This window comes from Lissotriton helveticus, chromosome 7 (assembly GCF_964261635.1).
Source record: "Lissotriton helveticus chromosome 7, aLisHel1.1, whole genome shotgun sequence".
NCBI classification, from domain to species: Eukaryota; Metazoa; Chordata; class Amphibia; order Caudata; family Salamandridae; genus Lissotriton; species Lissotriton helveticus.
In genome coordinates, this window is record NC_136068.1 from 51,229,491 (window position 1) to 51,256,370 (window position 26,880).

The 26,880-nt window shown below is 44.9% G+C and overlaps 1 protein-coding gene across 1 annotated transcript in view; it reads left to right on the forward strand.

Annotated features, from left to right (window-relative positions):
- The window catches only part of LOC144768912 (alpha-2-macroglobulin-like protein 1), a 169,214-nt gene that overhangs the window by 133,269 nt on the left and 9,065 nt on the right, over positions 1-26,880 (forward strand). The window contains exons 27-32 of the mRNA XM_078652922.1: positions 6,871-7,033; positions 11,786-12,000; positions 16,696-16,911; positions 19,779-19,903; positions 23,711-23,801; positions 25,912-25,983. Coding sequence (XP_078509048.1) covers positions 6,871-7,033; positions 11,786-12,000; positions 16,696-16,911; positions 19,779-19,903; positions 23,711-23,801; positions 25,912-25,983 — 882 coding nt within the window. The remainder of the gene's footprint in view (positions 1-6,870; positions 7,034-11,785; positions 12,001-16,695; positions 16,912-19,778; positions 19,904-23,710; positions 23,802-25,911; positions 25,984-26,880) is intronic.

Here is a 26,880-nt window from a genome sequence, read left to right on the forward strand (position 1 = left end):
TCCTGTGGCTGCGGACCTACTGTTTTTTCTACTTATACACCATACTACTTGCTACCATGTTGTCAAGGGCTGTACAATGACCTTTCCAGATTGTGTAGTGCAATGTAGAGATGAAGGTCCATTCACGCAGTTTGTGTATTGTCCTGGGACAAAAGCAAATAGCCACTGCCCCATATTCAACTAGAGTTCACAGAATTTTTTATGAAGAGGTGAAAAAAACAAATGACCACCGGGGTCCTGACCTCAGGCTTCCCTCTCTGCCTTTCATCTCAGGTTTTTACTTCATCAAGGTTTGCTTCCATGTGGGTAATTGAAACCTGCTTCCTTCTTTACATAATCAGCCACAGTGAACTCACCACAGGGCCAAAACAATCCTCTTACCTTTTTTCTTACTAATTAGAGACAGGCAGACTTTTTCTGGCTTACTGGAGAGTCACATCTCCTTTTGCTTCCTAGTTCCACATGAATATAGCATGTTGCTAGGCATGCTTTCACATCGCGTTCCTTTACAATGCTGTCGTTTCAATGACTGTGTTGTTAGAACGCGATACCTTTACAATGCAAGTCATTAGATCGACTTGCTGTAGGGGGCGCGCCGGATTTAGGAATAGTATAATTTACTATTCCAACTCCAGCCTGTGCAACTGTAGGGAAGGTGTTGAAATAGTTATGTTATGTTATGTTATGTTACTGGGGGTTTTGTAAAGCTGCTCAAAGAGCGTCCCGGCGCTATAGATCCTCACACAAACACCAGCAACTAACAAATACAGCCCTACGGCACAAAAAAACCACAAAACAGCTTACAGGGCAAAGAGATAGGTTTTAAGTCCCTTTCTAAAAGCAGACAAATTGGAGCACGTGCGCAACGTCAGGGGCAGAGTGTTCCAGAGACGGGGGCAAGGTAGCTAAAAGAGCGACCTCCACAGCGCACATGACTCACTGCCGGCACGATGGCATTGGCCTGGGCAGTCGACCTCAAGGGTCTAGATGGAAGATAGAAGTGAAGCGCCTTAAAGGCTGTGGTTAAGGTCTTAAAAGAGATGCGCTTACGAATCGGCAGCCAGTGCAGAGTCACAAGGAGGTTGTTCGCCCTGGCCCTTCTGGTAAGACCAAAGATTGCCCTGGCTGCCGAATTTTGGACTATCTGCAGGCGGGTCAGCAGATATTCAGGAAGACCCAGGTAAAGGATGTTGGCATAGTCTAGGCGTGACCCTATCAGAGCCTGCACCGTAATCTTCTTGTGCTCCAACGATAGATACGGCAGAAACTTTCTCAACATCCTTAAGATGGCAAAGCACTTCCCCGTCAGGCCAGCTACCTGGGCCGTGAAGGAAAGAGTGTTATCAACCAACATGCCCAGGTTCTATGCTGTAACAGAATCGCTGGCAGGGGGGAACATGGTCGAAGGCCACCAGTGCCTCCATCTTGGGTCTGCAGGACAACCAAAAAACAATATCTCGGATTTGTCTGAGTTGCATTTGAGGCCGCTTTTCCAGAACCAATCAAACACAAACTCCAGACACTTCCGGATGGCCACTCCGTCGAAATCGCAGCCCCTTGCACAAGTGAACAGGAGCTGTGTATCGTCCGCATAGGACACGATCTGAGCCCCTAGCTCCTCCACCCGTGCCGCCAAAGGTGTCATAAAGATGTTAAAAAGGGAGGGGCTAAGTATGGAGCCCTGCGGGACCCCAACCTCAAGCTGCGGCATAGGGGCGGCTTAAGGGGGGCCCAGATCGTTTGTCTGCGGTCGGCCAGAAAGGATTGAAACCATTCGAACACCGTTCCCCTCAGGCCAATCTCCCAGAGTCTTATCAGGAGAAGGTCGTGGGGAACGGTGTCGAAGGCCGCCGACAGATCAAGCATGATGAGCAAGGCCTTTCCACCCCTGTCTAGAGTTTCCTTCACAGCCTCCGTCACCTCGAGTAGAGCGGTTTCTGTACTCAGGTTAGATCTAAACCCAGACTGAGACTGATGTAATAAGGAATTAACCTCTAGAAAGCTGGTTAGGGTGGTATGTACATGCTTTTCCGCTATTTTGTCCAGAGCGGGCAACAAGGAGATTGGCCTATAGTTGGAGTGCAATTTGGCATCTGCATTCGGCTTTTTAATAAGGGGGAGAACTAGGGCCTGCTTCCAAGATGAGGGGACTTTTCCCGAGCTCAAAGATGGATTAATCATAGGATTGATAATAGAGTTAAGAGCAGGCGCCAAGGTCGCAAGACACTTGGCAGGGCAAGGGTAAAGTGGAGAGCCGGATTTCAAGTTGGACAAAAGGTCAAGCGAAGCCTGAAGCTCTAAAACAGGGAAGCAGTCAAGAATAGGAGTATTTGTGTTCGATACAGATGAATATGTCCAGGGATTAAGAGAGCCATCAGCCACAGAGCCACAGTCCGAGATGTTATGGGCTCCTTGCAAGGCCGACTGGATGGTACGAATTTTATTAGAAAAGAATGCTGCAAGCTCCGTAATCCATTGTTCCGAAAAGACTGACGTCGGCGTACAGCAGGAGGGAGAGATAAATTCTTTTACAATCTTAAAGATCTCTTTGCAGGAGTTGTCTGCTTCCTTAATCCTTTTAGCTAAAAAGGATTTTTTCTCTCCAGTAATCTCCCTATGATATTCCTTCACTGCTTCTCTATAAGACTGCTTCGCAGATGTGTCATACTGCCTCCGCCAGATTCTCTCCAACTTCTTGCAGTGCCTTCTCTTACCAGCCAGTGTAACAGAGAACCACGGAGCGGATGCTCTTGCCAGTTCTGATCTGACCTGGCGAGATGGTGCCAGGGCTTCTAGACGTGCGGTGAGCCAGTTCTGAAAACACACTACATCGTCCTCCAACCTGCCTGTGAGAACACAAGGATAGGTTTCTAAGTCCCGGGTAATCATAGCTGGGGTGACTTTGTGAAAGGCTCTAGGCATACGTGCTGTTTGCCGCTGCACATTGCGATCGGCCACTAGATGATGTACTATCACAAAGTCCGCTAGGAAATGATCCGACCAAAGGACTGGGTCAAGGGAGGAAAGGGACACTGGCACGGTCGAGAAAATTTGATCTAAAGTGTGCCCTTTCTCATGTGTAGGAGCTTGCAAGTGCATATGAAATCCCACCGAGGATGTCCTATCCAGGAATTTTTGCACTTCAGGATCCTCGCCCTTATCCATGTGGATGTTAAAATCCCCTAGGATTAGGCAGTGTTTTGCCCTGAGACTGAGTGTGGAAATAATCGAAAACAAATCCTCGGTAAAAGAGCCGAGAGGGCCAGGGGGTCTGTAAAGCAAGATCCCCAGCAGGATTGATGAGGGGAAAGGGCCAAGGAAAAGGCAAGGGTCTCGCAGCCTGATAGGTTTTCCACGGGCAAGATAGTGCAAGGAATGTGCCTCTTAATAATGAGCGCCACTCCACCTCCCCTGCCCTTACTTCTGTCACGCCGGAAAATAGCGTACGAGGGAGGGATGGCAATAGCCAGATCAGGTTCTGATCCCTCACCAAGCCATGTCTCCGTAAGAAAGAGACAGTCCGTTTCATCATGTGTTAAAAGATTATGAATGTCAAGAGCGTGTTGGGGGAGGGACCTAGTGTTTAACAATGCACATTTACTGCCTGAAGGGGGGAGCTTGCACTGGAGGGTTTCAGTGGAACCAGGAATCCACCCGCACGTGAAACACTTAGTAATAGCCCCTGCATAGTAGGGAATGACTCGCTGACATGGGGCCGTGTGTACATTATAGGACAAAAGTTCCTCTCTAGTGTACATCCTACTGGGAGCTCAAAGAAAACCACCAGGCTCGCGCCCCGTGCGCCTCCGGGACGCTGACGGGCGCAGACGGGCTGACTCAGGCGAGACTCCGGCGCAGGGACGGCGCCCCGCAAACGCGACCGCTAGCGCGGGAGACAACCGTTTCCTTTTATATGGGACACTAGAGCGCTCTCACCACTCTAGCCCACACTCAAAATGGCCGCCGAAGGCGGAAATCCCTGGCCCCGGTCTAAAGCCCTAACGGCAGCTAGAGCCGTGAAAGAGTGGCGAAAATGCGTGTAGGTGGGCTAAAAGTATGCTGTATGCATTACAGTGTGAAAATACACAAATTTACACAATTTTAAAAATCCAATAAAAACGAGCCGTTTTACTCGTACAATTCGTAATTAAGGAAAGCGTGCTCAGCGCTACACAAGTAACAATGCTAGCTGGTATGAGTGAAAAGATCTCGCGAGCGCTGTCCCTGGGCTCCTTTTATATGGGACACTAGAGCGCTCTCACCACTCTAGCCACACTCAAAATGGCCGCCGAAGGCGGAAATCCCTGGCCCCGGTCTAAAGCCCTAACGGCAGCTAGAGCCGTGAAAGAGTGGCGAAAATGCGTGTAGGTGGGCTAAAAGTATGCTGTATGCATTACAATGTGAAAATACACACATTTACACAATTTTAAAAATCCAATAAAAACGAGCCGTTTTACTCGTACAATTCGTAATTAAGGAAAGCGTGCTCAGCGCTACACAAGTAACAATGCTAGCTGGTATGAGTGAAAAGTAAATTATACTATTCCTTATGTTAGAGCACCCCCTACAGCAAGTCAATCTAATGACTTTGAGTTGTAAGGCATCGCGTTCTAACAACGCGGTCGTTCTAACGACCAAGTTGTAAAGGAACTGCGATGTGATGACTGCATTGTAAACACTGTCTCCCCTTCCTTCCACACCAGTTCTGTATACCCTGTAGGTGAACTACATTTGCCACCATGACTCCTGGAAAATTTTTGATGTGTCTATTGTACTTCAGTAATGTGTACATAGCTTGCTGGCATCTTTTGCTGGCTCCATGAGTGGGAAGATCTTTTTACAATGTCTTCCTTCCTTCCTTAATATTGCTCTATGCTTAAACCTATTCCTATTTCTCTATTCACTTTCTTCTCATGCTTTTTTTTACGGAGTTTTATATAGCGCAAACTTGACCCGAAGGTATCAGGTATCAGAGCGCTTTACATAGCACCCGTTACGTTACATGAGGACACATTCATTTTTGTTAGGCACAGGGAGATTAAGTAATTTGCCCAGAATCACAGGGTGTTAGCATTGTTGCCGTGACTCGAACCCAGTTCCCCAGATTTGAGGTCGACCGCCCTAGCCGTTAGGCCAACTCCTCTCTCACTTTCTTAGACGACAGTGTCTTTATCTCTAGATATGCTGCTCTTTCCGTTGGTCCAACAATTTTATAACTTATTCCTCTCATATTTCCTAGTGTATCCTTTCCCTCACTAATTTGCCACCAGTATATTTGCAACCAGTAAACAATGTAACAAGCTGACCTCTATACTAACAGGTGGGTTTGCTAAATGCCAGTTTGGAGTGAGTCACAATCCGACCTACCTCAGGAATATTAATGAGGTAGGTCACAAGTTGAGACTCACCCTGAATGGTGTCCACCATTGTGGTTCCCTTGTATCAGTAAACCACTCTGTCTGTGATTACCTTTTAATAAAATAAACTTTTTTTTAAAAATGCAGGTCGTTTTCCTTTTTTTTAAACTGTGCTAAGTTTAAAAAGAAAGGTTTTGTGGTATGTTTGTTTGAAATTTGGCAGTGGTTCACTCCCCACCAGACTTTTTGTTTACATTCACAGAGGATCTCTTCTTTTTTTTGTTAACCCCTTGCATGCGTCGGATGGCCCTGGCCGTCCGACGCCACGGTGCTCGTGTGCGTTGGATGGCCGGAGGCCGTCCGATCTGTGCACGCATGGAATTTTGCCGCATCGGCCACGCCCAAGGGTTTAATACATCACATGAGTCAGTAATTTTTCAATATTTTGCAACCAGATTTTGGTCAAACATTGATACATCATATACCAGATCGCTATTTGGAATAAACACCTACAACACGCCGCTTCCAAACAGCGATTCACAATGGAGTTGTACCGCTATCTTAAGAGTTGGTAAAAATGTAAGGACTCCTAAAATAGCTTAAATACATAGTAAAACTAGTTTTTGCAGTCACAAGCAGCGTTTCGGACTGTTTCCAATCATAAAGAAGTTAGTACACATGGCCCTATTTGAGATTCTCTCACCTAGGCACAACTTAGATAGAGCATTCCAGTTTTAGTTGCAGAAGAACAATTAAATACTTCGGGGCAGATGTAGGTAGCCTAATACCGGTCGGTAACGGTCGAAATTACCGAATTTCGGCAGTTACTGACCGGTATTAGGCTTTCCAGATGTAGGAAGCCAAAAAAAAAGGATTCAGTAATTTACTGAATCGGTAATTTAAGGAATCAGAAACCTACAGAATTCTTAAATGCCGGTTCGGTAAATTACCAAATCCTGATATGTAGGGAGCACTCAAATGAGTAATTTTCCCATTTTAGGATTTGTTATTTACCACCAACTACAAGTTGGTGGTAAATAATGAAAACCTTTGAAAAAGCATTTTTTTTTGCTTTTCCAACAGTGCCATGTTGCAGACATACACGCCCTTAGGGCATGTATGTCTGCAACATGTGCACCCATACACAATTGAGGGGTGCAACAGTGTGTCAAAGTGACACCCTGCCACCCTTCAATGTTTTCCCCCTTTTACCGAATCGGTATTTACCGATTCGGTAATTGAAATTCATTCATCTGGGCCTCCAGGTCCATAGGAATGAATGGCAATTACCGAATCGGTATTTACCGAATCGGTAATTACCGAATCTTAACGATTCGGAAATTTTTAACCTACATACCATTTTCCGAATTTAAAATGCCGAATCGGTATGATTTGGTATTTTAGAGTCGGTAAAATGGAATTACCTACATCTGGCCCTTCATGTCTTGTTTGTGAACAAATATTTCACATCAGCGTTATCACTTCTAAATACATTTTATTCGCCCTGTTACAGGATCCAGTTATGGACAAAGCTATGCAGTTCCTGGAGAGCCAAGATGTGATGAATTCAACTCTCTACAATAAAGCTCTGGTGGCAGTGGTCTACTCCATGCAGGGAAATATTGAGAAAAGGGATCAGTTACTCAATGACCTACAGAAACATGCTATCAAAAAAGGTATGTTACTTTCACTTCTTGCTTTGGGGGAGATCTTCTTTGTAAGAACTGGGACCGCCAGTTCTCCGGGGGGTAGCATGGCTCGAGCAGGAAGGCGGCCAGGGGCTTATGTGTAAAGCAGCCACTTAACACTCACGTCCAGTAAAACACACAGTGGCGCAATAATGGAGACCACACTAGGTGTTGTATTTGAAAAATCAAGATCTTTTATATAGGCTTTCAATCAGAGCAAGGCATTGGTAATTCATTAGCATTTCAAATAAGCATTTCATTAAGACATTTCATGTATCATGTGCAGATTGCATTTCTTTTGAAGAGTAAGCATTTCAGTAAGGCTTTGCATTAAAATTACAGCTAGTTCATCTATGCAATGAAACATTACCTGACCCCGCCTGTCACATCCAACTCTTTGACAGGCAAAGGGGTAATGGTATAAACCTGGAGGATCCTACAAGAAGCGACAATTATAATGCATTTAAATAACACATCAAACCTCTCATGGTCGCTTCTCCTAGATAGGAATAAAACACATCAGCGAGTACTTTTCAGGTTAACAAAGAACTTCAAAGAACACAGCCTCTAGTCATTTGTGACAAGCCTTTCTTCTTGTGTATGCGGGTCGGCTGCGACCCAGATCAGATCATCAGAATACCAAGGAAGCCCACCTCTGCAAGAAAATTCAGTACAGTGAAGTGAATCTCCCTCGCATTTCCGGCTTGTACATATGGTGCACTAGGAGCAAATCAGGCTTGTAAATACGGTGCACGCTAAACACTTCAGGCTTGTAAATACGATTCATGAAGAGTAATTTAGGCTGGTAATTATGCAGCACGTTGAATAATGCAGGATGGTAAATTTGTAGGCAAAACGATAAAATGAGTCACATTCAGAACAGAGGGGCCAACAAGACCCAGTCACAGTTAACCCCGGGGGAGGGGAGACCTCGGGCCTCTCTTGGCCTACCGCCCTCCTCCCCAGGGGGTTACCTCACTCGTCGGCCCTCCGGGGCCCTTGCGCAGACTCAGGGGACCGGAGTAGGAGTTCCAGCACGTCCGGGGCCTCACCTGTCCCTGCACGACGCGGGGGCAGTTCAGGAGGCCCGGCGCTGGGGCGAGGCTGAATTAGCTTTTGGGGACAACCGGAGGGGGCTCTCAGGCTCCACGGCCCCCTCCGCATCGATCTTGGGATTCCCTCGAAGGTAGGCAGGGGCGCGGGGCAGCAGCCAATTGCGGCCCGGCTTTGGCGGGGGTGCGGCCGATGACGCGGTCGCGTCTCCCGTCACGTGATGAGGGACCAAGGAGGCTTCAGGCCTAGCGCGGCCTGTTAGTTTCGGTGCGGCGGCCCTCTTCTGGTATACGGGGGCCGCCGTGGGGATCAGGCCAGAGCGGCGCTCCAGCCGGAGGGTACTTCCAGGCCCAGCGCGGCCTATTGAGAATTCCGGCGGCCCTTTCCTGGCATACGGGGGCCGCCGAGGGGGAATACACGCTCCCTCTGAGGAGATTCCTGCGGTGAGTTGGCCGGGCAATAGGCGCTTCCGTGCACAGCGCGGTGACGGCGGGTAGCGTTTGGGAGTGCTTCTCAGCGCTAGGGGCCGGCAGGGCAGGGAGGCAATTTCGATGATCCCTGACAGGGCAGGCAGCCTCAAACACAGCGCTGGGCAGGAGGGCAAATTACAGCGCTCCACAATTTAGTCAGTCAGAACTGTGGCAGGATGGGGCAAATTATAGCGCTTATCACACAGTTCAGTCAGGGGAAGACAGATAGGCCCAGCTGAAGGCAGGGGATGCGCAGGGCAGGTCAGTCCAGTACCTTGTCTCATGAAGTAAGTCTCTTGGCGCTTGGATGATTCTGCGCCCTTGGTTGCTTGTTGCTTGAAGTTGCAGAAGAGGGGGGGAATGAGTTGAGGGCCTGAAGAATTCCTCCTCAGTCACTGCAGATGGGCCCTGGGGTTCCCTACCACTGGGCCAGATCAGGGGGATAGCTTTGGCACCTCACTGAGCTTAAGAGGCAGCACCTAAATCCTGTCACTCCCAGTAGCATAGGTTCCTCACTAGGCCCACCCGCCTAAAACTCCTGCGTGGGTTCCCCAGGTCAGTGATGCCCCAACTGACTAGAAAGTTTCCCTCCTTTTCCTTATATAGTGTCAGTTGGCAGTTGGCAGTGGCAGTTGGTACCTCCCCTATTCTGGAAGGTTCCAGGAGCTTCCCTCATTCTAACTATGGACAGGGGCTGGGTGGCTGGTGTTGCAACATTGTATGGGGACCCAGCCTGCTCCTGGCAACTAGGGTGCTACACTAAAAAAAACACGCTGCAGTAGCAGGGGCCAGTGGCAGCCATGTTGAAAGTAGAGAGCACCTGCACCCTAACACAGGTTAGCTGTAAAAAGGTGCCCGAAGACCTAAGAACCAACAAAAAATAGGTGGAAAAAATGAGGCTAGGGTGAAAAGTCACGGGGAAAATCACCCCAAGGCTGACAGGTCTAACATTCTTATAGCCTGTTGGCAGAGATATATTGAGGAGACCTGGGACCTGATTCAAAACATGGCAGGCGGGCAGGCAGCTCTCTGTTCATCAGGTTGATGAGGTAATTTCCTGGTGACTGGTGGCCATTTTTAGAGATCTCTGCCACATAGATGTCCACTGGCCCTGTGAAGATCTCGGTGAGTTGCTGCACTGATGAAGGCTCTGAAAATGTGGTGGGCAGCTGCCATTTTTCATACAGCTGTTCATCAAAAATTTTGTTTTCCAAAGTTTGGCCAACATAGAAATAAATATGTTGTTGGTCAGGTGGAGGCTACAAAGCAAATTCTAAGTACTTTGGATAGACCGGAGTGGTTCCTTTTTAGGTCTCGCCTATGCAGTGCGCATGCGCTTCATAGGAGGACCTTTAGCCATCGCTCTGCACATTTTCAAGCCCACACTCATGCTTGTGGCAGCATCCACCTTGCGGGAGCGAGCAGGGGCGTGCCACAAGCACGGTTGCAGTGCTTGAAAATGAGCATACTGCTCTCCCAAGCATGTGTGCATGCACCTCTCTCCTCGCCTACAAGCAGGGCCGGACTGGCTACCGGGCATTTTGGCATTCTGCAGAGCTGGGGGCTGATTTTACTGCGGTGGGGGCTAATTTCGTAGATGGAGACCTGTGTGTGCTTCGAAATCAACAATGCAAAACGAATTTCGTTTTGCACACGCAGGTCCCCATCAACGAAATCAGCCCCCAGCTCTGTAGAATGTCAAAATGCCCGGTAGCCAGTCCGGCCCTGCCTACAAGTCCCGGCCACTCAATCGCTCCGCCTTCTCCGTCTCCTTTTTGCTTGCACTTGTTTGTTTTTGTCTTCTTACTCTAGGCGAACCATTGCTCTTCGCTAGCTTCATTTCCATCCCTGTCTTTTCACTTTCTCCATTCCTCCCTACGATCGAACCTCTCACTCCATTCATTTCTATTTTTATCACTGCTTTCATTTAAATTCTCTCATTTTGCTCTCTTCCATCTCCCCGCCTTTATAACATTTTCTCTTCCTTTGTATCTTTCTCCCATCTCTCACCTTCCCTCTTTCTACTTACGACCCCCAACCCTCTTCACATGTTTCCACGTTTCTTTCCTTATTTCTCTCCTCCCTCTGATTTCCCCCTCTCCAATCCCTATCTGTCGTCCCTCTTTCCCTTCTTCCCTATCTCCTTTCAACCACTCTCATGTCTACTTCCCTCTGTAACCTCTTTCATGACTGCAACTTTCCCTATTTTCCTAACTCCCACACCCGGCCCTCCCCGTGTGCTATTTTCCCTTTCACTATTACCGACTCCCTAACCCTCTTCCCCGACCGCCACTTCAATCTTCTTTCTTCCCCACTACCACATCTTCCCCTTCTCATTTCACTCTACGCTTTCTCATCGCTCGTACCCACCTACCCCGACACGTATTTTTCATCCCTCAAACTCCACCCCTTTCTCCCTGGCCCTAAATGTTGTACTTTCGCTCCTCGCACACTATGCCTCTCTCTCGTGCGCGTGCCTCCCTCCCGCCTGTCTGGGTTTGGAACGAAGACGCCGCTTGGCTGGTGGATTCCCCTTTGAAACTAGAGCCCAGATAAAGGGCCACACTTACCACATCTCCTTTTATCATAGGATAAAACACAGCAGCGCTCAGGGAGGGGCCGCCCCTTACCTTACCAATCACTTTGAACAGTTTAAGGGGGCAGATGAGAGCACCGAGTAAGTACAGAAAAATCACTAAAATTGGGCCAAGAAAAGGTGGTTTTGCATTAAAAAAAGGTACATGTTGGACCTAAAGAAGTATGCGCTGGGTCTAGGAAGGTACGTGTTTTTTTGTCAATGTCCAGACCCTGGCAAGACAATATAGAACAAGCATTTGCAATGCAATATGTCTCGCAGTTACGCAAGTTTGAGCTATTGGCATTGTAAATGGCTATGCCTTTTATTTTGGTATTGGTTTTTAAAACATAAATAAATGACTGTCATTTACAATGGCAATAGCTTAAACTCGGGTCAATGCGAGACCTATTGCATTGCAAATGCTTGTTCTATATTGTCTTGCCAGGGTCTCAGACTGCTGCAAAACTATCGTGTGCTTTTTGCTATTTCATGCTTTCCAGGGTGGATGGGTGGGTCGAAAGCCAGGTTTCTTTATAAGTGCATGAAACACCCAGAACCAAAGGGACTTTCAGGAAAATGTTTGATATTATTAAATGTATTTTCTCAAAGCTGGGTCAAACCTTTATTTTTCTTTGAAAGATGGTGAAATGTACTGGACAGAACGACCACAAAAGGCCGAAAAGGAAAGTTACTGGTCCAAGCCCGTATCAGTGGATGTTGAATTGACGTCTTACGCCCTGAAGGCCTACTTGTCTGGAAAGAACGTGTCTGATCAAGACAAGAAAACAGCTGTGCCTGTTGTTAAGTGGCTCACCAAGCAGCAGAACGCCCAAGGAGGCTTCGCTTCCACTCAGGTACCTCTCGTGCTTATAGACAGGGCTTCTAGAACCAGGGGGCATATTACCAACAAGTAGCGATATTTATTGCTAAATAGGCTTAGCAACGATTTTTTTATCGCTGCCTATCGCTGGATATGTTAGCGGAGAAAACATGCTATTAGCAAAGCTTTTCTCCATTGTGCTAAAATATCCAGCGATAGCGGCGAAATGCGTGAATATGGCTGAGAATACAGCGGTATTCACGCATTAGCGACAAAATGCTCTTAGCCATGTTATCCACCTCCCATTGGATAACATGGCTAAGAACTGGTCTGGGCAGGTGTTAGTATTTGGAAATATTCGTGTTTAGCGCGAATATTTTCATCGTTACGCCTGCCTTGCAAATAGGCGATAGCGACGTTAGTGACTGCTTTCAGTCGCTAACTGGTTGGGTACGCCCACTTTGCATGTCATTAGCGATAAAAATCGCTGACATGCAAAGCGGGCCCCAAAGCGCTCGCTATCAGCTGTCACTAACATCAGTTAGCGACAGCTTGCTAAAAGGGCGATAGAATTGCCTATCGCCCCCTTGGTAATATGCCCCCAAGTGATTCTGCAATGTAACGTTCATACCTCCAGCATAGGTCAAAAATATGAACAATAAAACGAAATGTGTTTTTAGGTTAAACCTAACTCAGAACATTACACATTGGAGAAGATGTACAGTCCCTGACACTTCATACATGTCACCTTTCACTTGCTACATTTAACCACTAAAGAAATCATACTTTTGCCCAGATGGTGTTATTATGCTTAGTTGATGGACTGGAGGTAATTGCTTTTGTCTACAATAGGAATACAAAATGACACGTATTTAATTATCCTGCACATATGGTTTGCAGAATACTTTCTTTTTATCATGAAAACATGTTTTTCACTCATAACACAGTCATGTTTAGTTCAAAGGGTTCCTGAAGCGACTGTTACTTCTCTAGGGCACTCTGATTTTAGAAGAATTTCCCACATTTTATCACTTTTTTCAATGTCTGATGTTTGAGCCTTAAAATATGTCGCCATTAGATAATTATGTAAAAGCCTAATGCACAGTTTGTTTACGGGACTAATTCCTGTTAAAATAAGGTTATTCCACAGATTAAACTAAAACTGCGCTTGAGAAAACGTGTTTTAAAACACAGCTAGAATGCCCAGATTAATAGTGCTATCTTTCTTACAAGAAGAATGTGCAGGGGGGCTGTTTTCTGCTCAATTTGATGTTGTATAAATTGTACAAAAACTATTTTACTATGGAAGGTACAGTGAACAGTGTTAGTAAAATGCTGTATCTGTGCTTCTATGAGAGACAAAATCATGAATTGTTGGGTAACAGAATTATAAACCCAGTTTTCAGAATGAGTATAACCTTCTTCCTTAAAGAAACTGTATTAGATATATTTATTTTTATTTTGGTAATTTACCTTTAAACATTTAGGGAGACATTTATTATAATTGCACACAATATGGTGCAGCAAGGGAACTTGCTTTGTTGTGTTGCGTGAAAGGAAGAGAGCAGAAGTGATCTATATTTACAATGTTAGGGACTAATTTACCAGGTTTGGGCTCAGGTCAGTGCCGCAAGGAATCTTGCAGCGCTGCCCTGCGTCAAAAGAAAAGGGCAGGAATGCACCGTATCTATGAGATACGGCACATTCCTGTCCGTTTCCCCTGAGCTGGCGCACAACGGGCAGCCACGCGCCAATGCAGGCACCGTTGCACCATGGTGCAAAGGTGTCTACGTTGTAGGGGTGATTGTTTTTGTGCAGGAAGGAGCACCTTCCTGCACAAAAACAATCATAAGAGGTGACTTCCTCTTTCTATGTGTGCTGCAAAATGCAGCACACCTAGCAAGAGGAAACAAACAAGTAGATATAAGGATATTCCTCCTTGTTGCCCCTCCCTAACGCCACACCTGGCACGGCTTTAGAATCTGATTCTTTCCTCGTAAACCTGGGAATGCTTCAGAGTTCATGGGTGTTGCTTGGAAACACCCACAGCAACACCCATGGAACACCCTTTTCACACTGTGTCCTGCCTGAAAGGGGCACATATATACAAGGCCATGACAAACCTCGCAAAGTGGCTTTGCGTGGCCTTGTAAACATGCTGCGGCCCATTGCGCCACGGGAGCATCACAAAAGTGACGCTCCGGTTTGTGATGTGCCGGGGGCTCAAAAGTGCTGCTAGGGGCTTCGTAACTGAGGCCCTTATGGAGCATTTCTGCTCTCCTCTAGCGCACTGAGTGCTGCCTAGCGCCATCGCAGCACCCTTGCACCATAGTGCCACGTTCCAGACTTAGGGAAAGATTGTTTCTGTGCGGAAGGGAAACCTTCCTGCTCAATAACAAACCTGAGAGGCATATTTCTCTTTCCATGTGTGCTACATGGAGAGGTAGTAATGAGGAGCAATAAAGACATTTCTCCTTGTGACACATCTGTCGCGTAGGTACACTGTTTTGGTGCAAACCCAGGTTTAAGGTCTATGTATATTTAGGTTTGTGTTAAAATACATGGTTGGAAGCACTGGAGCGCCTTTGCTCCACCCATGAAATATTTATCCGACGCAATGTAACATCAGCAACTGCCTTGCAGTACTGTGCATTTGCTAAGCCAGGCAAAGCCCCACAAAGTGGCTTTTTGTCGCTTAGCAAATGTCAAAAGTAATTAAGCGTCAGGGCTTCGCCACAAAAGTGACAGTACACTGACTCAAAACCTCAGTGAATCTGGTCCCCAATCACTGAAAATGTAAAGCACAATCACAATGAAACTAAATTAACAGCGGTCTAGGCAAATGCCAATTCTTGTATGTTGGTTACCGTCAATATTTACATTATTTTCACTTTTCCACGTTTGATTGACAATATAAACCGTAGAGCAACATCAGAGCAACTCAAGTTCAAAGACTGTTTTACGGCTATGACACAATTTACAACACCACATGTGATGAACAGCAGGTTAATACAAAGGCAACTGAAATCAATAAACTTGGGACAATCTAATAACAGATGTAACTCATGAAAGATTGTATTAAGCTGTGGCGGCCATGCAGGTAAGGGCGGTGGGGTGGGGCAAGGGTGGGGTGGGCTGTGGGTGGGACTGGATGTGACAAACGACAGAATAGGGAAAATAAAATAAATAAATAAAATCACTTACCTTGAGCTCACAAGCGCTAGTTATGCAGCTTTATTTAGTTTCTTTCTTTATTTTTCCTTATTCCGTTGTTTTTTCACTTTCACCCCTCCCACCCCGCTTACCTGCATGAGCCACAACTTCTATTAAGTGGCGAAATACACTCAATTATGTCAGTCTTTACTTGAAGCATAAACCCCTTATGTCCCTACCCTGGATTGATACCACATCTCAAATGGAGTACATATCCTTCTTGAATCTATCTGAAACTGATACAACACACCAAAATACACCCTTGGCAGTGCAAGACCTCCATGCATCTAACTTCCACTGTAAACACACCAGAGTGTGGTCCATCCTTCAACAGGACCAGGCCATCAGTGTAGGACATCTTGAATGAGTGAAAAGCACCCTTGGAGAAAGAAGAGGGTTTCTGACACCTGATACCTGATAAGGAATATCTGACAGAAACAAACCTAAGAGAGGCTGGACCAGGAAACATCCCTGCGTATGTGCTAAGGTAGCCTACCTGATTTATCAGCCTCTACGTGAGCCCAGTTATTGGTATGCACCGCCTATAGAATGGAATATTCCATTCCCACAATTTATTCCACATAATGGTTTGATCAACCAAGAGGGAGGCTGCACTGAAGTCAGTAAAGCAACAAGATAACTGACCTGTTTTCTCCATCACTTTCCCTGTGATTTCCTGCAGAGCAATTGTGGAATAAGTTTTAAAAGGACCACACCATACCAAAGTCCACTTGTTCCATCGTACATCTGTGACCACTCATTGTTGTGCAGCAAGATAGATTTTGATTAAACTTTAGCAAAACATCCACATATGACATCAACATCTAGATTAAAGATTGCCTTGATTGTAGTCCCTTGCACCAATCCATATTTCCACTTTGAGTGGTTCAGTGAAATATTTGCTTGTATTATCACCAACAATAACAGATGCCATATTGTCAGGGTCTGAGGCTTAACACAATTTCATTGATGGAATCACTTTACTGATATTAAACTACTCTGGTTGACATAGAAGACCACCCAAAGAATAAAGCAGGCACTCGAGGGCAGATCTGAGCCACAGTAGTTGAATCGGGTTTTATGCCCATGCAGCTTTCTATAACATGCCTGCTTACCTGCTTTTCACAAAGACAAAAAAGAGGAAAATTGTAAAGAGGTGGATGAGCATTTGAGAAAAAAATTTGAGGCAAATACAAACAAAAATACAAATGGAGTGCAGAAATTATTGTTGCCATTCACTTTGTTGACAAAATATGATATGGAGAACAGGCACATTAGAGCCTGACCATTTATATCTACTAAAAAATAATTGTAGACAAGTGTCAGGACACCAACCGCCTTATTGAATATACCATAAAAGAAGCTAAATTAAAATATGGGGGTTCTGTAAGGGGAAACAGCCCTCTTCTGTGTGTATCAGGGGGCAAAAGCAGTATCATTTTAAATAATGAGCCACTGTTTCTAAAAAGGGTAATATTAGGACTGGTGAACTAACTGCTTGTGTCCCACTTGCCAGGACACCATGGTGGCCCTTGATGCCCTTGCCAAGTTCGCAGAGCTCACGTACAGCCCGGCTGGACAAATGACCGTGTCCGTGACATCAGCAAAAGGCTTTCAGCATGAATTTGCAGTGGGGAGCAGCAACCGACTCCTGCTACAGCAGAAAACTCTCCCGGAGATCCCTGGGGAATACACCGCCACATCAACAGGAAATGGATGTGCCTATGTACATGTGAGTTAAAGGGAAACAATATCACAGACAAAAATATTGTATAGCCAAAATATCATGGCAAAAATATAGAGGACAGGAATATTGAGAAGGCAAGTGCAAATAGGGAAGTAGGAATTTACTCTTCTTAACTCCACTTAAACACACCTTGAAGATGGGAAACAACCTTTACAACGCAACTTTTACAACGCACTACCATTACAACGAAACTTTTACAACGCAACATCCATTACATCGCATGCCATTACAACGCATACCACTACAACGCATGTCATTACAACGCAGTCATTACAACGCATACCATTACAACGCATACCATTACCATCCAACACTTACCCTACTGTTGCACCCCCTGGAGTTAGAATAGTAATTTTTACCCCTACACTATCCAATACTTACCATACATGCAATGTAATGTTATGCGTTGTAATGGTATGCGTTGTAAAGGTAGTATGCGTTGTAATGGAATGCGTTGTAAAGGTAGTTTTTAAAGATTTGTTGTTATGGTATGCGTTGTAATGGAATGCGTTGTAATGGATATTGCGTTGTAAAAAATGCATTGTAAAGGTATGCGTTGTAAAAGTATGCGTTGTAACGTCATACAACCCTTGAAGATATATGTGCAGTTAAACACAGTGTTTACCCATAGGAACTTCTCTTCACAATATTCTTCTCCTCCATATTCTTACCACAAGATTTTGGCCACAACATATTATATATTCAATATTTTTGTCACTCACTTTTACTTTGAAATCACTAGTGGGATTTACACAAGCAAACTCTTTTAGCTTTGAGCTGATTTTAGATATTCTGGGGCATATTACCAACAAATAGCGATATTTATCGCTAAGTAGGGTTAGCGGCAATATTTTTATCGCCGCGCATCACCGGTTTTTATCGCTGAGATAACTTGCTATTAGCAAGGTTTATCTCAAAAGCGATAAAAATCCCGGTGATAGCAGCGAAATGCTCGAATATCGCTGAGAAAACAGCGATATTCACGCATTAGCGACGAAATGCTCTTAGCCATGTTAATCACCTCACAATGGATAACATGGCTAAGAACTGGTCTGGGCAAGTGTTAGTATTTGGATATATTCGCGCTTAGCGCGAATATTTCCATCACTACGCCTGCCTTGCTAATAGTCGATAGCGACGTTAGCGACTGCTGTCAGTTGCTAACGGGTTGGGTACGCCCACTTTGGATGTCATTAGTGCTAAATATCGCTGACATGCAAAGCGGGCCCCAAACCGCTCGATATCGCCTACAAGCTGTCGCTAACTGCTGTTAGCGACAGTTTGTTAATAGGGCAATAGAATTATCGCCGCTTAGCGGCTGAAAACGACCGCTAACGCGGCGATATTCGCCTATCGCCCTCCTTGGTAATATGCCCCTGAATTCTTCAAGGTAGCGAGAGCAGAGGATCTCACAAAGTAACCCCTTCTTGCTTCTAGATCTGCTATGTTTATTGACATGTAGGAAAAGCTTGCATCAGACAGGGTCGAAAGGATTTTGATAAAGGATGAGGAAGTCTTGGTGTGGTCTAGGATAGGTCAGGCAATGAAGTACATCTATTCTCTTGGTCACAGAGCTGCAGAAGAGCGATGCGGCATAGATGGGGCCCGACCATCGCCAAACCAACAGGGGGTCAGTTCACGACAAAGCTTCTGCAGAGAGGGGAAAAGTCACAAGAATAGTGTTTAAAGATATATTGTGCAATCAATATAGATAGGAAAGTTGAGATGCTTCTATAGAAATCATCGGGGACACTTTGATAGGAGCGCTGTGTCCAAGGCTGCCCATCATTCCTTCAGAGATGGTGTTAAGTTAGATAGAACCAATAGGAAAGGCTAGCAACATGGTTGGGGTGGTGTTCTCATTTTCAGTTTATTTCATGCTGGTGCAAAGAACACAAAGCTGTCAAGGTGTGAGCACCAGCTCTGTGTGTACTACGGATGTATGACGTTACAATGCACACTTTTACAACGCATACCTTTACAACGCATTTTTTACAACGCAACATCCATTACAACGCATTCCATTACAACGCATGCCATTACAACAAAATTTTAAAAACTACATTTACAACACATTCCATTACAAAGCATAATACCTTTACAACGCATACCATTACAACGCATTACATTACATTGCATGTTTGGTAAGGATTGGATAGTGTAGGGGTAAAATGTACTATTCTAACTCCAGGGGGTGCAACAGTAGGGTAAGTGTTGGATAGTGTAGGGGTAAAATTTACTATTCTAACTCCAGGTTGGTGCAACAGTAGGGTAAGTGTTGGATAGTGTAGGGGTAAAATTTACTATTCTTACTCCAGGGGGTGCAACAGTAGGGTAAGTGTTGGATAGTGTAGGGGTAAAAATTACTATTCTAACTCAAGGGGGTGCAACAGTAGGGTAAGTGTTGGATGGTAATGTTATGCGTTGTAATGGTGTGCGTTGTAATGACTGAGTTGTAATGGCATGCGTTGTAGTGGTGTGCGTTGTAGTGTCATACGTTGTAATGGTTGCGTTGTAAATGCATGCATTGTAATGGATGTTGCGTTGTAAAAGTTTTGTTGTAATGGTAGTGCGTTGTAAAAGTTGTGTTGTAAAGGTTGTTTCCCGTGTACTACGCAATAGCATTTCCTAACATGTTATTGTAGTGAAGAAGGAAAGATGGTCTGGTGTTCTAGTCATTCAGAAGGTCAGTTTACAGACACTTCTGTAAGTTGAACATTAAAAGTAATTCTCTGTAACCATGAGGTGTGGCTAGGTCTGGTTAAGATACACTTCTCCTATATGTAATTCCAGCACCTCCTCTCACCCCATCAGTTTGTTTCCACTCACTTTGTGTGCACATCTCCCAACAGACAATACTGAGGTACAATGTCCCTCCACCGAAGAGCGTCGAGGCCTTCAGCCTCGAGGTGATGACAGACCCAAAGGAGTGCACCGAGAAATCTGGCAAACGCGTCAAGCTTTCCATCCGGCTGAGGTAAGGGAAGTCGTCGGGGTCTTCAGAGCAACTAATGCTGAAATTGAGCAATTGAGGCTGACCAATGGACTCCTTTAAAGGAGCAGAGGAGACACCATTTCCCTGAGCTGTCAAATGCAGTCTGTTCAACAATGTGCATATTATCTTCTATATGATCATTAATGTATACAAGGTCTGCTTGGCACTCCTATACCATAGCTGACCCCACTAACACATCCTATGATAGATGCTTTTATTGAAGGAGATCCAGTACCCGCTCCGCTTGAGTAGACTTGCTCCACATAAAAAGATGAAATAAATGATCAATTACAGATTGTCTTTGATGCTATGTACATTTAATTCATTTCATCTGTGCATGTATATCTTGGTAAAGGCCCTGTGCTCGCTTATTCTCTGACTAATATATGTATATATATATATATATATATATATATATATATATATATATATATATATATATATATATATATATATATATATATATATATATGGATATATATATATTTATATATCCTTTCAAATTGACCTGTAAACATGGTGCTCGCTGGAAAGTTAGACCTGCTTCTTGTACAGACGTTCACTTATAGGTATTACAGTCAGGAGATAAATATATATATATATATATATATATATATATATATATATATATATATATATATTTCTTTTATATATATTACCTACTGGCAGTCGTCAGTAGGTAGTTATAGTTAGAACCTAGTTTCCATAGGAAAATCATTGTTATTGATTTGCTAATAACTTTGGCGTCGTTTGATGAATCTTTGCGAAATTCTCCCAAACAAAGTCTATCCAGGTCAGCTCCAATCCTGAAAGTTTGGGGGTGATTCATCAAGCGGGGGCTGAGAAAAAAGGGGGGTCCTAAAACGCGTTTTCCCCATGATCATTTCCATAGGAAATTTTGAGATGGGCTACAGCCTGAACTGCTGAACGGAATAACCCCAATTTTGGCAAAAAGGTAGCGCTTGGTTCAGAAAGCGACCTTTTTTTACATGGTGTAAATCCATTCAGTAGTTTTTGAGAAATTCAAAAAATAAGAATCAAAAAATCAATTTCCCATAGGAAACTTTGGGCAAGGCTACAGCCGAAACTACTGAACGGAATTACCCCAAATTTGGGAAACAGATAGTGCTTGGATCAGAAAGCATCCTTTTTTTTAAATGGTGTAAATCCGTTCAATAGTTGCTGACAAATTAAAAAAATAAAAGTTTAGATATCAGGGCGGAGCCTAACTCCCGAGCACGAGCTTCACTGTGATTGGCTGCCAACGCTCCAAACCAGGAAGTGTTGGCAGCCATCTTGTGACTCGGTAGAAGCGAGTCACCCGAAAACAGAGAAACAAAGATATAAAACAAGAGAAGGGGGCAGGGTAGAAACACCCTGGACCCCTAGGCCTGCCCAAGGGGTCGCAGTAGGACTTTTTTTTTATTTTTTATTTCGGTGCGTTTGCACAGTGGTGCAGAGAGGGAGCGGGGCCTGACATTGCAAGTGTGCAAACGCACCCCCTGGTACATTATAAATTGGGGAATGAAGCCCCCTTCAATCCTGAGCGTCCCTGGGGTGAACTAGCCCACCAGGTACCTCCAGTATGCGCCAGGGAGCTGTGTTGCAGAGAGGTGTTGAGAGGCCATGCCCCTTTTTTACACCTCTCTGCAACACCTCTCTGTGGCGCTTCATGGAGGTTGCTGGTGGGCTAGTTGGCCCCCGGGACTCTCAGGACTCAAGGGGATTTTATCCCCCAATTTACAATGCACCAGGGCGCACATTTGCACAGTGGTGCAGGGAGGGGGCGTGGCCTGATGTGACAAGTGTGCAAACACACCCTGTGGCACGTTTTAAGTTGAGGGATTAAGTCCCCTTGAATCCTGAGTGTCCCTGAGGGCCCATTAGCCCACCAGATACGTCCAGTAAGCGCCACAGAGTTGCGTTGCAGAGAGGTGTAAAAAGGGGCGTGGCCCCAGACCACCTCACTGCAACGCAGCTCTGTGGCGCTTACTGGAGGTACCTGGTGGGATAGTTGGCCCCCAGGGACCCTCAGGATTCAAGGGGAATTAATCCCCCAACTTAGAACCCGCCAGGGGGCACGTTTGCACAGTGGTGAAGGGAGGGGGCAGGGCCTGATGTGACACGTGTGTACTTGTCCAATCAGTCTGCTAAAACCCAAGCACTTATAAATTCACCGTGCACTCTCCTTGCAGTACTCTAATCATCCAGTCACTACCTATGCACTCATGCAATGAACCATGCACTAACACATGCACTGCTACAATACACTGAGCAGTACCCATGCAGTCCAGCCATCGCTCTGTCAGTACCCATGCACTCTTTCAATCACCCAGCCAGCACCATGTACTTATCCAATCACTCCACCAAAACCCAAGCACTTATAAATTCACTATGCACTCTCCTTGCAGTACTCTAATCTTCAAGTCAGTACCCATGTACTCATGGAATGACCCAGGCACTAACATGCACTGCTACAATCCCCTGTGCACTACCCATGCAGACCTCTAAACACCTACACAGTACTGATTCACTCCTCCAAATACCCAGGTTGTACCCATGCAGTCCAGAAATCCCTCTGTCACTACCCATGCACTCCTCAAATCACCCATCCAGCATCCTGGGTATTCTTTATTTACCACCAACTTATAGTTGTTGGTAAATAAAAAATCCTAAAATGGGAAAAGCACTAATTTGAGTACTCCCTACATTGCAAATTCGGTAATTTACCGATTCGGTATTTTAAGGAATCGGTAATTTACCGATTCGGTATTTTAAGGAATCGGTAATTTACCAATTCCTTAATATACCGAATCGGTAAATTACCGAATTTGCAATTTAGGCCACCTACATCTCAGCAGCCTAATTCCGGTCAATAATGGCCGAAATTCGGTAATTTCGGCTATTACCGACCGGAATTAGGCTTCCTACATCTGGCCCAAAATGTCAAATTATATTACTATATGGACGTGTTCGTCAAGGTTTGCACAAAAGCTACTAGAAGGTCGCCATCATATTTTGGCGTAAAGACACAGCTTCAGTGCAGGTGCCATTTCTAGCTTCAGGTAGCAAAGTAGCCAACAGTTTTTTTAAGAAAATGATGAAATAGGGTAAAAAATGTAGGAAAAATGTCATATGTGCCCCCAAACTGAAAACTTGAAACTAGCTGGTCATCTGATTGCCTGTAAAGATATGATGGGCCTTTTGCTCTGGAAGCTAATGTGAGCTCTGCTTGGACAAGGGTATCAGGAGATGGACAAGGCGACAGGTCTCCCATGTGTCCCATTGCCTCCAGCAACAGCGGTCTTACATACTGAGCACAGGCGGTCACTAGACTGTACCTTTGTGGCAAGTGTCAGTAGGAGATGGCTACTGGATACTCGACACAGGGCGTAATATCCTGAAAAACATAATAAAATATCCCCATGCACTGGGAGAAAACCCACAGCAAATGGCAGATATTAGTTGTGTATATATTTTTTAATGGACACCAACGTTAGAGGGCTAACTTCAAAATAGCATGAGCGACAAAAGGTCCGCCATGTTGACATGGCAGAGTAGATGATTTGTATTTTTTAGTGGCTTGTGCCATGCACATGTATAAATTGTCTGGTGAGTTGGCAACTCCCTTTTTTGGCAGGGGAGCTGCTACCACCACACACAAACCAACATACGTGGGGACACACACACACACAAATACATACGTGCACACCAACACGATGTGATCTGAAGTGCTCTGTTGTAGACATTCTTACCAGCTCATCACTGTTTCCACCCCTTCTATTGCAGCTACACCGGGGGTCGCTCGTCGACCAACATGGTTTTGGTTGAAGTTAAAATGGTCTCAGGATTCTCCCCCGATAAAGACACTGTGAAAGCGGTAAGGAACCATCTACTCCCTCTGTGTCCTGTGGCAGACGTCAAACTGTTTGTTACTTGCAGGTGATATGGCATGAACGTACATCCATTCCAGGTGTGGCCACCTATACGCTCCGTCCTTTCCTTCTCACTGCGCTGTGACACTTGATCGAAGCTAAGGACCTTAGGGCCATATGATCAAGAAAGGGTGATACATTATTGCCGCTTTTATCGGCAGGAAACTGCTGCTACAGCGGCGATAATGGGCTTGATAATAGGCCATTGTGAATTCCCATAGAAGCCCAGGTTCTGGTGTTAACCTGAGCTTCTGTGGGAGTTCACAAGGGCATATTATCAAGCCCATTAGAACTTGGGCTTCTATGGGAATTCACAAGGGCGTATTATCAAGCCCATTATCGCCGCCTTAGCGGCAGTTTCCTGCCGATAAAAGCGGCAATAATGTATCGCCTTTTCTTGATAATATGGCCCTTAGTGTGGAGGGCGGGATACTCCATCATAAATGTGGTGGATATTAAACGTGCCATGGGCTATAATGCACATGAAATACAGCAGATGGAATTTCCCACTTGTTTTTGACAGAGTCTACTGTCCACCAAAGTTTAAATAAGGCTCTAAATTGTGTACCTGACAGATGTTGCCTGTCACTGTCTTTGGGAAATAAATGGAAGTTAATTTCCATCTGAGAAGACCCTTGGATCCAGTCTAGGCTTTCTCTCGGAATGTATTATTGGACATGGTGCAAAGTGCTGTCTGCTCTGGAAAGTGCAAGGACTCCAGTCTGGATTCCTCCTTTCCATCTCCAAGGGGATGATGTGATCTTCTGTCATTCCAAACTGGCTCAGATTTCCACTGTGCTACTACCGCACTTTGAACAGGTGTTGATTCCAGATGAATCAAGAATCCTGTCCATGGGCCATATTACAGAAAGTTCTCACTGATGCAAAAAATAGCAGAGCAAATCCATTTGTACATTTGTTTTGTGTAATAGACAATGAAGCAAACATTATTTGCCCCCTGCTAAAGTTTGCACCAGGGCAAAACTTAAAGCAGATTGATTTCACCTAGAATTGCAATGTTTATATTTTAGGAAAGTGAGAAAGTCCATGAAGATGGCACTGAGTTTCCAGCAAAAGTAGTCTGTATATTTTGTTATAATATTCATCACAAAACCAGATTGCTCATTTCCAAAGACATGGGTAATGATTTACAAAGTGCACTTTGAAGTAAGTTTTGTAGTACTACAGTAGTACTACAAGACGTACTACCAAGTGGAGTTCACAAATACCTTCTCATTCATTCCTATGGGCTAGAAGGCCCATAGGAATGAATGGGAAGACATTCTCAATTTGCGATTCTCAATTAGAGAATTGCACTTTTGTGATATACTTTTGGTATTTTGCGATTTCTTTGAAAAATGCTCTTTTTTGCATTTTTCAAAGTGCCATGTGGGTCACATACATGCCCTTAGGGCATGTATATGGGCCACATGAGGACACATGTTAATTTCAAGGGTGCACCCTTGAAATTAACATGTGTGCTCATGTGGCGCACATACATGCCCTAAGGGCATGTATGTGACCCACATGGCACTTTGAAAAATGCCAAAAAGTGCATTTTTCAAAGAAATTGCAAAATACCACCAACCTGAAGTTGGTGGTATTTTGTGATTCCTTAAGCCAAAATTTGCACAACTTGGGTGCTTCCTACATTGCATTTAAGGAATCGCAATTTACGATTCCTTAAATGCAATAGCAAAATAAGGAATCGCAAATTTTGCGATTCCTTATTTTGCATGTGGGTTTTTGTGTGCTACATAGCACACTGCCCTAATTGCGATAGCAAATGCTGAAATTCGCCGAATCTCAGCATTTGCGAGCGCAATTAGGCTTCCTACATAAGGCCCCAAGTTACTACAAAAGTGCAGTTTGTGAATACTGAACAGCAGTAAACTTACTAAAAAGAATAAACTTACTCAAAAGGGTAAGAAACCTTTGTGAATCAGGCCCATGAAGTTCCCTGATCCCCATACCCAGGGGACTCCAGTCCAGGATCCTGGTGACCTGTCAGTGTGACTATCTTTAACCATGACCCTCTCTTTGTCTCCCATATAGCTACAAAAGAATCCTTTGGTGAAGAGAACAGAAATCTCCGAGGACAAGACTGTTTCTGTCTATCTGGATGAGGTGAGAACTGGCTGGGACTCCTATGTAAACCTCCCATTATGTCCTGATTGTGAATATCAATAGGTCATGCCTTGTATCGAATACCGATTGTAGACCGTCTTCTCCCTCACGCCGGCCAATGTCGATGCTATCCCTTTGTTTGTGGTACATTGCTCCCTCACACACTGCCTTAAATGGGGAATCCTGCCCCTTCGCATTCAGTCGTGAATGTGTGACCCTGCTTTCTCACACACTGTCCTGAATATAGCAAGACGACCCTCTATGTGGGACAGCACTCCTCCGCATCCTGTCCAAAGAGAGGAACACCGCTCTTTCATACCTTGGCCCAGATTTAGAAAAGTTTTTTTTGCATTGGTTTGTGTTACTTTTTTAATGCAGACCTGGTGCAAAATCTTTTTAGGATTTGCAAACCAATGCAACTTAGTATTTGGGTTGGTTTGTAAGAAAAAGTAATGCAAACCAGTTACTCAGAGTCAAGGGGGCATTCCATGGGCGGTACATCGGTGTTCCAAAGATGCCACCCATCTTTTTCTACGTTTAACGATATCTGCTAACAATAGTAGACAGGGTTGTGCACCCAATATTAACCCCTTGTGTGCTTCGGACGTCCCTCGGCCCTCCGACGTCACAGTGGGCCTGTGCTGACGACGGCCAGGGGCGGTCCGAATCCCACCCACTCAATAAGCGCGAAAATTCACACAACGAGGAAGGGGTTAATGCCTCTTGAAAGCAGGTGTTAAAAGGAGAAATATTTACATTTCTCCTTTATTTTCCAACTTTGTATGTGTGCAGCAGTGTACTGCACACAAAGTAGGAAAAGTAATGAAAGTAGTCTTGACATAGTATTTTGTATTGGAAGGGTATCCTTTCAGTACAAAACCTATGCTAGACTCACGC